Source organism: Buteo buteo, chromosome 22 (genome assembly GCF_964188355.1).
Source record: "Buteo buteo chromosome 22, bButBut1.hap1.1, whole genome shotgun sequence".
Classification (NCBI taxonomy): domain Eukaryota; kingdom Metazoa; phylum Chordata; class Aves; order Accipitriformes; family Accipitridae; genus Buteo; species Buteo buteo.
The window spans coordinates 24,150,213-24,164,324 of NC_134192.1; the positions used below are offsets into that span (position 1 = coordinate 24,150,213).

The 14,112-nt window shown below is 54.0% G+C and overlaps 1 protein-coding gene across 6 annotated transcripts in view; it reads right to left on the bottom strand.

The window, feature by feature from the left end:
* The window catches only part of EDA (ectodysplasin A), an 82,757-nt gene extending 69,991 nt beyond the window's left edge, over positions 1-12,766 (bottom strand). For 4 of the 6 annotated variants that reach the window (XM_075053982.1, XM_075053981.1, XM_075053980.1 and 1 more), the window contains exon 1: positions 12,426-12,764. In XM_075053982.1, the coding sequence (XP_074910083.1) occupies positions 12,426-12,722 (297 nt within the window). In that variant the 5' untranslated portion in view covers positions 12,723-12,764. Of the gene's footprint in view, positions 1-12,425 lie in introns of all 6 variants that reach the window. The other 2 variants (XM_075053984.1, XM_075053983.1) reach the window with 2 other exon arrangements.
* Between the last annotated feature and the right edge of the window lie 1,346 nt (positions 12,767-14,112).

A 14,112-nucleotide genomic window follows, 5' to 3' on the forward strand; every position in this document is an offset into this window, starting at 1 on the left:
TCGGGGGGGCTGCAAGGACGGAGGGAAGGGGACGGGGCTTTGCTGGGCAAGGGGGAGCATCGCTAGGCACCGAGACACCCTAACTGCCCTATCGCTTCCAGACAGCCCGGTTATTCTGAAAAGCAAGAGAAAAGCAGACTGGCAGCCTAGGGAGGAAAGAGTTGACAGCTATTTTGCTGCATCCAGCGTAATTTTCTTTGGCAAATCCAGCCTGTTGTTAGAAATGTGCGCCAGACGCCTGGATCGGCAGAGCTGAGCCTGCAGGAGCAGCGCTTTGTCTTTAACACTTGAAGACCTCGACTTCCGAGAGCTCATCCTACCATTTCATACCAGCCAGCGCACGAAGACGGCACATATGGAACCGACTAAGGCGCCCGATGCAGCGCCTATAAATTGTCCAAGCCTCGCAGCCGCACATAAGAGTGCTAACAACAACTGTGCCGTACACATTTGTTTGAAGTCGGATCCTGCTTTTATTAGGGGCGTGCTGCTTTCCTCTCCAGAGCCGTGCACCGGCTGCTGCTCCCCGCTACGTGACTTCGCCGCCGGCCGGGACCTTTGCGGCCGGGGATGATGCCAAGGTTGGAGGGTGCAGCCGCGGGGACCAGTCCGGCACCCAACGGCACGGTGGGACGAGGTTCTCACCCATCGCCTGCTGCCGGTGTCGAGACCCAAACGAGAAACAGCCCCCGTGCACCACGCCAGCACAGCACGGGCGATGCGCAGGATGGAGCTCCGAGGTCTCCAGGGATTAAAAACGCCAGCATCCGTACGAGTACTGAGCACGGAGGCTCTCAACGTCTCCTAAGGAAAATCCACCCTACGAGAAAAAGGGTTGGTGTTTCTCATCCATCTGTCTCGCCAGACACGGAGGCCAAGTGCAGCTGAGCAAGATTAGTGCTGAGCCTCCACAGGCTCAGCTAAAGGCTTTAGTCAAAGGACTTTTCCCGCACACATTCCCTTCTACTTTGAAAAAGGCCTCAGCATCGCTGCTACTGAAGAATGAGCTCGAATCCTATCACCGCATCAGCAAAAGCAAAGACCTGCTGCAAAGCCCAGCTGCAGCATACTGAATCTTTTGCTTAATAAAAATGAGAGAAAACTCACTCGTGAAAACATATATAGCCCAGAAGGGAAGCATGCAGAAGGAAAGAGGTTTGCCTGTGTTTTCTTTCAACATCCTCCCATGAGCTTTGCTACCTGAATACCTTGTTTGTTAGCAGCGTTCCTGGGATTTCCCACACTGACAGTAAAGATATAAACAAAAACAAAACAAAAAACCACACCAAACCTTCCAAAACCCCAAGAGATCCCAGGACAGTGCTCAGGCAATACAAGTTTTCCCCAGAAGAATACTGCAACACCAACAGAAGCGGCACCAGAACGAAGTGATTTGGGGTTACTCGGTCTCATGCAGCGAGCCGACTGGGTTTTACTTCTCCTTCAAAAAAGAAAAACCAAAAAAAACCCTAAAGCAGCAGCCAGCAGATACGCAGCTTCTGGCTACATGGTGCTGGGGACTAAGCAGCCAAGAGCTCTCACAGAGAGTTAATTTAAGTCTCCAAACCTGCTTCTAACCACGTCTGGGAAAGCCTGGGCTAAGGGCTGCTCAGCAGCGAGCCCCAGGACAGCAAGACTCCGGGATGTTCTCCTCAAGCAGATGGTTCACCCTGCCCAGGAATGCCCCAGGACACCGGCCCCTCGCTTTAAAAAAAAGTTTGAAGTGTCTCAATTTTTTCCTAGCAGTTATCGTAGGAGCAGGATTTAACGTCCCTGGGGTGATTCTGCACATCCAGCCCGTTTCGGTGCAGCAGGACCCTGCACCTTAAAGCCCATCACTGTCATATCAGAAACATTTTCCTGCTGAAGTGCCTTGGAAGCTCTGGCATGCGAGCCTTGGCAGCTCTGGCATGCGAGCCTTGGCACGGAAACCCCCTTTTTCCCCCATTTACCTGTTCTACCACCAGAGGCCGGAAAACTGCAGCGATGCTGCAAAAGTAACTGATCCCTAGATCTGAGCTCAAATCCTTTCAGGTGCAGTTTACTCGTACGCTTGGACTTTCAAAATTAAGTTCCAGGACCTGCAAAACAAAAGGGGCTTTGGGAAGGGATGCAGATGGGTCGGCAGCCACCGAAGAGGACCAGCAGCACAACAACCCTGCTGCGCTGCCCCAGGAGCTGGAACTAAAGCACAGCACCACCAGTAAAACAGCTGCACTTCCCAGGTAAGCTCATTCTGTCGGATAATACCAAGTTCTGCGCAGTCCCGGAATCTGTGCACGAGCCATATTCTGAGTCAAAACAACCCCTTTTAACAACAGAGGAAACAGAAGAAAACCCCAAGCCAGCAAAAAAGGTGTTGCTAAAAAGAAGATACAACAATCCTTTAAAAATGACAATTACCATCTTTAAGCTTTACCCCCCCCCCCCCCCAAAAAAAAAAAAAAGGTCTCCTTTCGATCTTCAAAAGAGAAAATCTCCCACAATTTACTCCAACGGCACAGACGTAAGTCAGGTCCCGGTGGGAGCGGGTGAGCAGGGCTTTCCCCAGCAAGAGTTAACACCACAAACCCAGCAAGCACCAACAAGCCTATCCATAGCTCAAAGGCAGCCAACGTACTAATTTAGTTCATTATCACTAAAAAGATAGTAACAGCTGCAGTTAAAAACCAACTATTTTCTTTACACGTTTTCATCCTGCTCTCTAGATACACCTCGTCAGCTGCACGTCCAGCAATTCCTATTTTGATCTGATTTTTCTGCCATAGGGTATGTTTTATGGGAGAGCATGAGAATTAAAGCTTTCCAGGCAGAAACGCCACCCCTCCTAACTCCTGCAGCCCCAGGTTCCTCACCGCCTAATGAGAATCCAGGTGAAACGCACCGACAGGCAGAACGGCAGCACCCCACAACTGCAGTAAAAAAGAAAAATAAAACTCTCGTTTCTCAGTCTGAACTGTTTAGTCCTCTCAGTGTCACAGCAGGTCAGCAACCATTCCAGCTATCAGCTTTAAATGATTTATCCTATTTTCCTACCCCAGGGGATAATTTTTAAAAAGTGCTGGTTAAGGTTAGCAGTAGCTCAGCAACTTATCTGCAAGGTCGAAGGAAATCATCGCTCCAAAGTTATTTCCTGGATTCATTTCACTGAGCCCAGCAGGCGGAGAAGACTGGAAGGATGGCGTGAAGCCTGTTCAGGCCGTTAGTGCCTGCCCCACACAGTGCCCACAGCCCCACGCTTCCCTGGGAAACCCGGGAAAAGCCGCTGCCGCTTCATGGATGGGAAAATGAAAGGAAGAAGCCAAAGATTTTTTTTTTTTTCCCCTGCTGGACAAGGTACACTGCATTTATGTCTTCTCGCCACTGAAGCAAATGAGGTGTTTGCTGTGTATGTGAATGCGTGACATTATTTTCTCTTCCCTACGCAGCCCCCTCCTCACCAGAGCTGCCCCCAGAGGGAGCAGGACCAGATGAGCATCTGCAGTCAACACACCCTAAATACCCATTTTCTTGCTCCAGCACAGGACCTACCATCAGGAGCACTGGTCTCATCTTTTCTCCTGTTGCAAGCGCTTAGCGTTGGTTGGGTTTTTTTCACAGAGAAAAAACAAAAAACCCACACGTGCCGACCTATAGAGAAACGCTGACTGTAAGGGCGATGGAGAACGTGGGATAGAACAACGGAAAAACCAAAAGCCAAGGGATAGCTCTCCTTTGAGACACGCAAATCTTACTCCTGGGGGCAGCACTGATGGCAGAGGGTCCCTGGGTAAGGGAGCACGGACCACCTCCCGCTGCCGGGGAGCGAAGGACGGAGGAGATGCTCTCCGAGGAGGAACGCCACCGTTGCGCTCCTTAGGATAAGAAATGGAAAACGGAGAAGGGACAGGACAACGGAGCCGCCGATTAAGAAGGTTGAGGAGGTTTATCCAAGGGAAAAGGGCGCAGGAGTGGCAGCACCCAGCTCAACTATCATGGGGCGACCAGAAAAACCACAGGACATCCCGGAGCAGGGCCAGGAGCATCAGTGCTGGTCCGAGCCTGGAGCCGGAGCCACCAGGGACGTGGCTCAGCCTTGGCCCCCCCCACCCCGACAGAGCAGCTCCCCAACTCTTCCCCCCCTGTATAATTTACAATTACAGAGCTGTTACACGCTCCGAGGTGGATTTTGCTGCAAGCGCTGGCTTAAGAAACTTTCCCACTGTCTTCCCCCTTCCACCTTGTTATGTGCCTCAAGAGGGATTTAAAACACAGAGGTAAAATGAATTGCAAAGAGGGATTAAAGGCAGCCAGACCACTGCCCCAGGGGATCGGGCATTTACCCTGCTTTGTCACCGAGGGGCTGCTCCTGGGACACCCGGCCCCTTGTAAAGGAGGTCAAAACAGCAGAGACCGGGAGGGTCTCCTCTTGCAAAGCCACGTTTGCCATCGTTTGCGTGGCTGGCCGGCAGCTCTGTGCTCGCCCAAATTCAGCCCATTGAACTAGAGGCAGCTCTGCCAGGAGGGGGGGGGGGGGGGGGGGTGAGCCTTCCCCAGGCCTCTCCTCCTCCCAGCCACCAAAAGTCCTGCTGCAAAACCACGCAAATTCAACACCACGCCGTGGCCGCGACCCCACGCAACGCCGTGCCGCTGCGAAGCCACACCGTGCCACGCAGCACCCGCTGCTGCAAAGCCGCGCAACCCCACGCTGATCAACGCTCACCGCTGCAACGCCAAGCGACACACCACCACGGCAGGCAACGCCTGCTGCTGCAAAGCCGTGCAACGCCACGCCACGCAACGCCTGCTGCTGCAAAGCCGTGCAACGCCACGGCATGCAACGCCTGCTGCTGCAAAGCCGTGCAACGCCACGGCATGCAACGCCTGCTGCTGCAAAGCCATACAAGGCCATGCCCTGCAATGCCGGCTGCTGCAAAGCCATGCAACGCCACGGCATGCAACGCCTGCTGCTGCAAAGCCATACAAGGCCATGCCCTGCAACGCCTGCTGCTGCAAAGCCATGCAACACCACGGCATGCAACGCCTGCTGCTGCAAAGCCATACAAGGCCATGCCCTGCAATGCCGGCTGCTGCAAAGCCATGCAACGCCACGGCATGCAACGCCTGCTGCTGCAAAGCCATACAAGGCCATGCCCTGCAATGCCGGCTGCTGCAAAGCCATGCAACGCCACGGCATGCAACGCCTGCTGCTGCAAAGCCATACAAGGCCATGCCCTGCAACGCCGGCTGTCGCAAAGCCATGCAACGCCAGCTGCTGCAAAGCCATGCAATGCCATGCCATGCAACGCCAGCTGTTGCAATGCCATGCCATGCCACGCCGCTTAACACTCACCACTGCAAAGCCCTGCAGCACCACATGCCGTGCAATGCCCGCCGCCGCACAGCCACGCACCGCGACGCCCGCCGCCAGCCTCCCCCGCTTCTCCCGATGCCTTTAGGCCTCCTGAACGACCGCGACCCAGAAGAAAGCGCTGGAGGTTCAGCTCTGCACGGTATTCCTCCTTGCCCTGCGCAGACGGGAGGCGCAGCGCGCGGAGCTAAATCGCTTGCAGATTTACATATCATTTCGAGTTGCTGTTCTGTTTCTCCTGCTGCGAGAGCCATTTCGGAGGAAGTGCAGAGAGACCGGGGAACGACGAGCTGCAGCCGAGGTGCAGCTTCAGCAGGAGGATGCTGGCACTTGCCATTTGGAACACATTACAGCACTGGCATTTCATCAATACAATCTTGCATATTTAGTACTTTGCACTTACAACAGAATTTTATTTGGGCTTATGGAAAGAGCTTATTTTAATATCCACCCATCTGCGAGTAATTATTTCTGTTATAGTAGCATTCAGGCCCAACTGGCATCAGCACCATTAGCATACAAAAACAGCGCGTTTCCCCAAGAGTTTAACAAGAGAGCACTTACAACTGCAACATGTAAAAGTCTAGGCAAGGGTTTTATTTTCCTCTCCTATAAAGACAGTTAACTATTTTAAAATTGCATCCAAATCTCGCTGTAATTTTGTACTTGTGCACAATGAATTCTGACAGATTACACATCTTCAGAGACACGCTTACCACTTACTCACTGCGCAGAGCTTGCTTACTGCTTCACATTCACAAAAAACCCTCAGCCTCTCACACACGGGTTACCTTTCGCAGCCAGACACCTCTAAAAATAACATCCTCTTAAAGCGTTGAAAGATACTAAAATATAAAGTCATTAACATATAATAAGACTGGAATGGGAGCTTCGCATGCTCCGAAGCTCTCAGGGTTTGGCTTCCAGTCAAGAAAAATATATTGGATTAGTATGAGAGCAAAATTAGGATAATGTGCAGTTTAATTAGCATTACAAGATACTACATGTGTATGGAAGAGCAGAGAAGATTTATAGTATTATGCGGTAAGAAAAATAATGTTAAAAGGTTAGAATAATATCGGTTTGATATAAAGCACTACGTACTCTGAGGTGAAGTGAAAGATAACTTTGGAATGCCACTGAGCCTTCTTAAAAACACAGGTTTGAGTGTTTGCCAGTTAACTCATCTAAAAATTGTGGAAAAACCCAGCAACTTCGGTCACGTGTCGGTCAAACACTTACTTTGGCAACAACAATGTTCTCCATCAAGGAGTTCAATAAACGCTGATAAAAAACTCCGAGTCCTTGCACGAAGTTGCACTATTTACCCTTGATGGAACGATAGCGCACGCTCGGTGCCCTCTTGGCGCGGGCAGGATGCCGGGGCCGACCCCGTCGGGATGCGTTATTCCTGCGTTTTTCTGTTTCCGACAAGATATCGGCATCCCCACGTTCCTCCGTGAGCCGGAGCCTGTCCTCCTTCCCGTGCGTCGCCGAATTAACTTCATCCTTGTCCCCCACTGGCCACAGAGCGAGGCTGCCTGCGCTCTCCCCAGGGTAGATAATCCGCCTGATGTTGACACAAGCTTTGAGACAGCAGTTGCAAAATATATTTCATATTTTCCTACTGCTTCTTCTCTCCTAAATGGGAATTTTTCTTTTTTCTTTTTTTTTTTTAACACCTCCTCACTATTCTCACCAGCACCCCCAGCACTTTGAGGGCGTCCCCAGTGAGATGCGCCCACAGCCGACCTGCACTCAGGGACCCCAGATCAACAGCTATTTATTTTCTTGCTGACGGTTTCCCCCTTTCCAAAGGGGAATTCCTAAGCTCCAGCCTTTGCAGCCAAACAGGTCGCGAGCGGTGACATCCCACCGCATACGACACGGCGTCTGTCTCGCCTGCTCGATGTCAGGAGGCAGAACGAAACGCACCCACGCGGCACCAAAAATCCCAAAGTCGGCAGGGTAGGAAGGTGCCCGGTTCCTCCGCACACCGGGAGTTAAACCTTCGGCACATGCAGGGATGCACCTCAAAGACTCGGGGTGAAGCTCATGCTGTACTTCAACTTTTCCAATTAGTGCAGCGTCCCCAGCAGCCGCTGCCATTCTGTACCATTTTCTTTTTCCAAGGAGAAGCTGATATACTCATGCCAGATTTTGCACAGAATATTCATAGGCATAGTAGCAGAAATATGTTTTCTATTTGGTATCAGGCAACCCCGCTGCAGCCCCCTCTTCCCGGCACAGACCCCAAACCTCGCGCAGCCTCAGGAATGTTATCTTCTGTCGAGGGACGGGCACCGTTCAAACGGGAATGAAGGTTACCGGAGCCCCGACAAGTTATTAGCCAGAGAGCGCACTGCGGTCTCCCTTTATTGCCCTGTAAGAGCTTCCTCCAGCTACAACCAAGACCGCCAAGTCTAATTCGAGGGAAAACCCACCACGAAGCACATCCCTAAACACCACCTTCCCTCTGCCTGCGGAGACCCCGGGGTTTCCACTAAGCCGGGATCAGAAGTCACGAAACCCCAAAGCAGGAGCCCCGACCAGGTCTTTCGAGGTTAGTGCCCCGCAGGGGCTGCTGGAGAAGGGTTTCCAACAAGACCCTCCGCTCAAAGCTTTCAGCGTGCTGCCGGGTTTCAGCTCGACCCCGATCCATCCCGCGCCGGTGCGGCCTCCCGGCTCGGGATGCGGGAACCGGACGCGGGGATGAACGTGCATGGCTGAGCTCGAGGTATGCTCGGGGAGGGAGAAGTCTCTGGAGCAGCAGCTTTAATGCCTTTGAGACCCATTGAGAGCATGTTGTGCAAATCGCTCCTGAAGGCTGCCTTTTATTCTGGAGCTGGAATCGAGAAGAAAGGGCAAAATAACTGCAATTTCACGTTAGTGAGGCAAAAGACACCAAGGTGCCCTCATGGCTGAGCACTAACACCCTTCTGCTTTTACACTATGTAAGTCTTGCCAAGGTGTTCTGACCAACCCTCAAAACTCCATTTCAGTACAGAGCTACTTACACTGGACTGACAACGTTAGTTTGAGAAGTTTCCGTACAATTATTCTGAGAACAGACAGCAGCAAGTACCTGGCCACAATTCCCTATTTTCCGTTACGACCCCTGGGTGGCAGAGGGCGGACAACAGACTGAGCGTGAAAGACAACGCGATGTCCGTCTGTCCTCTACAACCAACGGCCCTTTCCCACAGCCGGTTAGAGGCCAACATGCCACAGCCCTTCTCCAGGTGAAACCACCCAAATAATTCACCAAGAATTACTCTGCCAGGGCATCCTGACCAGAAACAGAGAAAAACCTGTATATTACTCCCTAAATCTTCTCCTACCTCCCCCTCAAGTAAAGCCAGTTATTCATTTTTACGAAATATTAAAAAAAAAAAGCAGTGTGCATAGACTAAGTTGCACACCCTCACTGTATTTCTTTATCCATGACTACAAGCAGAACACTACTTTGCCTCTAAAGCTTTATTCCTGTCATTTCCTTATCAAATGAGCAAGCAGGCTTTTAGAAGGCAGATATAAATTAACGGGGCCGTGTACTGCCTAACGACTGCTGGAACAGGAGGACCCTGACTGCTGCTTCAGGAGAGGGAGGGATACAGGTGGGAGAGGGAAGAAAACCAAGGAAACGAGCATTTAGGGGGTTTATACCTGTTGCTTTGGTGGAATTAAAAATACTGGCAGGAAAGCAATGCTGTTGTGAAGAATGCTGACGTAAGCGCTTCTCGAAAGCGGGTACGTCCCTCGTTAAAGAGGCGAGAGGTGGAGACCTGGGAACGGACACATCGGTGCTGGTGAAGGTAAATGCTGGTAACCCAATTCCTGCTCAGCACATTTTTTCGGATGACTCGGCAGCCGCCCCCGGCCACGACAAGCAGACAGCCCTCCCCGGCCTCCACAAGGAGTTTGATCTGTTGGATCCGATGGGTACTTGATCTTATTCCAGGAGGCAGACTTTGGCAACTTTTAAGCCCGTCTCGGGACACTCACAAGGGCACGCGCTTCGCCTGGCGTTTGCAAAAAACAAGTTTTTGCAGAAACGTGGCACGACACGGACTTGCTCGGAGCAGCAGCACATAAATGATGCTCCGCGAGGCTCAACTATTACAGGGATGATTTTTTTTGACAACAAAACACGATCTAGTTTAGGCATAAAGTGTTTTAATGAGCGGTACGTAGTACCCTGCTGCCTCTCCTCCGTGAGCGGAGCCATTAGCGAAGCGCCTGCCGAACGCTAACGAACGCGCCGACAGAGTCACTTTTGTGTTCCACAGCGTGTCCTTCTGAAGGGATTATTTAGATTTTATAACATCAGTCAAGGCTGAACCTACCACCGATCCCCAAATCTGCTATCGCGTCTCAGAGGGACAGCAATTGAAGAGTCGATGAATTAAAGCGGCACTAACAAACTTTTCATCTCGAAGCCAAACTGGTGATGCAACGCCCCGCAGCTTCTGGGACAAAGATGTGAACTGCAATGCCTCAACCTCTGCCATGAAAAATTGCCCTTGTATCTTAAATGAGTTACATATTTGACTACCCTGTAAGATAGGGAAGCGGGGCGTTATCGAGCTGCCAAATCTCACTCCTGTCATGAGGTCATTTCTGGCACGTGGCCAGGCGAGATTTCTGCCAAAATCTCGGTGCTGACCATCGCTCCCCGTCCTTCCCCCCGCTCCTCTCCCTCCTGCCTCAGGTCAGGAAGTGGGGGGGGAGGGAAATAAAAAAAAAAAAAAAAAAAAAAAGGTCAGTGAGAGGAATATTTTTGTTTTTTAAAATCAGCTTGTACAATCGCAATGCATGCAGTCATTACTCGGCCTCTTTACTGAAAATACTTCGCACAGCTAAACACAGCGAAAGGACCGTCTGAGGGCTCACAGCACCACCTTTACCGGGACGGTGGACCCCCCCAACGCACCCCGACCCTGACCGGACCCTGGGAGAGAGATGTCACTGATCGGATCTCTTGAAATAATTATTTAGTAATTTCTGCTTAATTTATGTAAGCATCTGCCTCCCGACACACGTGCACGGGACCCCACTTTGGATTTAGCAGCAGCGCAGCTTGGCTGCTACCGGCTGGAAAGCAGCTGGGAACCCCATACATACCCCAAAGCTTTTCACACTGTTGACAGTAACTTCTTAAATAAGGCTGTTTGCAAATACCTCATTTCCTTGCTTTAATCGCAGAAGGGATATATTCACAGCATCCTAAGACACAGAAGGTGGTTGTTTTTAGCTGCACACAGACTCAAGCGAGCCGTAAGGCAGAGAAATCAGTGAGAAACAGGAGAGCAGCACTACTACAAATAACATTAATTACATGTTGTCACAGCACCAGTTTCCAAACAGAGCGTTTTCGGTGCCAGCAGTTAGGCTGCAAGCTGTACGCTACCCATTAAGCTCAGCATTTCGCGTGCCCTTACTACAAGGAAACTTTCTCTCACAACCAACTGCTTCAATATGTCCAAAAGAATTTTTCATCTTACGCCTGACAGGCCAGATGTAAAATAAAGAAATAAATAATTAGCATTACCTTATCTGGAGTATGTCAGCTGTAGCGAGCGACGCTTGGATCTTCGTACACATCCAGAGACAAATTATCTAATGCTGTAATTTATGAATGCCTCAACTATTTATCCTGGTATTTCATTATACATTCGCTGGAAAGAAGAGCTCTAAAGACTAAACAGATCCAGCACGATAACACGAAAGGAACTTCAGCCGCATGCTATTACAAGACAACCTAAGAATTCCAACACGACATCAAGCTGCTCCGACTCACTTTATGCTGACACCGCTTAAGGACTGAAGGCGGGGGGGGGGAAGCAATGACCAGATAGTGCGGGTTCTCTCCGGTTCAACACTTACTTAGATTTTATTATGGGCAGCTGCAGAATCCGAATACCCACTGGAAGGCGCGAGCCCGGCTTTCCCGGGAGCAGCCGAGGCCGGCGCAGCGGAACGGCTGCCCGCTGCCAAGTAGGAGGAAGAGTTTCCAAACTCGCAGCTTTATCAAAGCTATTTTTGTCCTGCCCCCCCCTCCTTCTCCCCGCCATGCATTGATAACCAGCAAGGCAAGGGCTGCCGGGGTGCTGAGGCAGGGCTTTGGGTCTCCGCTCCCCCCCAGACCCCCGGGATCCCCCCCCCAGCAAAGCCACCCAGCACCTTTGGGGAGCGGGCCATCCGCTCGCGAGGCTCAAAGGGGAGGAAACTCCTTCCTCCAGCTTATCCTGCTCGCAGCGAGGTTTCGTGCCTGGAAAAAATGAGCTAAGTTTGCGAGCGGAGGCCCCAGCTCCGCTCTTGCTCTCCCAGAGGCTCTCGGGACAGGCGAGCCCCCCCGGGCACCACCGCTCCCAGGGGCTCCGTACGAAAATTGGAGGCAGAAGCCAACCTGTCCTGCACAGTTTGGGGGGCAAGGGATGGGGGGTGGGGGACACACACCCCTAAAAAAGGCTGATGCATCTCGGTTGCGGGGCAAGGGGTGGGGGGGTGGGGGGTGGTAAAAAAAAAAAAGAAATTAAAAAAAAAAAAAAAAGAAATAATCAAAACCACCCCAGGAGGGGAGCAGTGGTGCGCAGGGAACAGGATTTGCACCGTAAAAGGCGGTGGGCCGGAGGAGCGGATTTAAAGCGGAGCTGTGCAGAGCTCTGCAGCCGCGGGGTCGCAGGGAGGAAGAGGAGGAGGAGGAGGAGGAGGAGGAGGAGGAGGAGGAGACCCCCGCCGATGGCTGAGGAGCGCCCGGGGCTGTCCCGGGCACCAACCCCGCGCTCTTCCCCCCCCGGCAAAGGCCGGGCTGTCGGCAGCGGAGCCGACACGGCCGGGCTGTCCCGACAGAGCGACAGGAGAGCGGCGGGCAGCAGGTGGAGCGCGGCCGGCCCCCGGCAGCCCCTCGGAGACCCCCCGCAGCACCGGCTGCCCCTCCACGCTTTCCAGCCGAGGCAAAGCAAACCAAGTTCTCCCCAAACTCAGCTCCCGCCAGCGCCGCTCTGGGGCTTTTCCCACCCCTCCCACCCTTCTTCCGAGTTCGGTGTGTCCCCCCCCCCGGCCCGGCACCCACCTGCTGGCGCCTCTCCGCTCCCTCGGCGGGTCTCTGCGGCCGGCCGGCGGCCGGGGAACCCGGCGGTGCTGCCGCCGTTCCGTCCCGCCGCGGTGGAGCTGCGGGCTGGGGGCCGCGGTCCCGGCGGAGCTCGGAGCGCAGCTCCAGGTAACAGCCCAGCGTCAGGACGTGCAGCGCCAGCGACAGCGCGAAGAAACCGAGGAAAAGCCGCCAGCTGCCGCCGCCGCCGCCGCCGCCCCCGCAGGCGCAGCCTCCGCGGGGCTCGGCCGCCGCCTCCCCCCTGCGCTCCGTCCCCATGGCCGGCGGTCCCGCAGCGGCGAGGCGCCGAGCCGCTACTGCTCCATGCTCGGCCGGGGCGCGCCGGGCCGCCGCGGGGGCTGCGCGGCCGGGGCCGCCCCAGCGCCCCGCCAGGGGGGCGGGGCTCCGGGCGGGGGGCGGGGCCGGCGCGGCGGGGCGGGGCGAAGAGGCCGCCGGAGACACGCCCCGCCCCCCGCTCCGGTGCGCGGCCGGCGGGAGGGAGCGGGGCGGGGCGGGGCGGGGGGGGGGGCAGAGGGACGGATGCGTGGATGCGTGGATGCATGGATGCGTGGAGGGATGGAGGGACGGAGGGACGGACATCGGTAGAAAGATGTCACATCTACCGCCGCTCCTCCCGGCAGCCTTTATTTTGCGGCCGCTGGCAGGGGACGATGCGGTTTTTTGGGGGCACGAGGTGTTGCGGGTGCTGGGACCTCACAGAGGGGATGGGATGGGATGGGATGGGATGGGATGGGATGGGATGGGATGGGATGCACACACACACACACACACACGCACACCACACACCAGAGGGGATGGGATGCGCGCACACACACACACCAGAGGGGAGGGAATGGGATGTGTGCGCGAACACACACACCAGAGGGGATGGGATGGGATATGTGCGCAAACACACACACCAGAGGGGATGGGATGGGATGCGCGCACACACACACATGCACACCCACACCAGAGGGGATGGGATGGGATGCACGCACACACACACACACACATCCACACCAGAGGGGATGGGATGGGATGCACACACACACACACACACCAGAGGGGATGGGATGGGATGCACACACACACACACACACCAGAGGGGATGGGATGGGATGCGTGCACACACACACACCCACACCCACACCAGAGGGGATGGGATGGGATGGGATGCATGCACACACACACACACACACAGAGGAGCAGGGTCCACCAAGGGGTATCACACACCGGGGCTCCCACCCACGGGCACCCGCTGCCGGCCTGCAGCACGCACCCGCGTCTTCCAGCATCATCTTCCTTCTTTTCTTTATAAACAGAGCGAAGAGTTACAGGCCGATGCGGAAAATAACAGGGCGGGTGGTTGCTCAGCACCAGGGTATACAACACTCATGTTGGGAGCGAGCTGGCGAGCTGGACAAGGGTGGAAACCGGGAGCTCGTCTGATCCAAAGGGGAGTTTGCTGCAGCCCCCTCAGGACGGCGAACACCCGAGAGTGGGGGCACGTTAGGCAAAGAGTCTCTCCAAGTGGGTTTCATCACCGAGCGGTTGCACGTGCGGAGGATCCTCTGCGGTGAGAAATCAGAGGAGGGTTTTTGAGAGCAGATACCAAAGAGATCCAAAGCCCGGGGCTCGGCAGGCAGGCTTTAATTCTGTAGGCACTGCT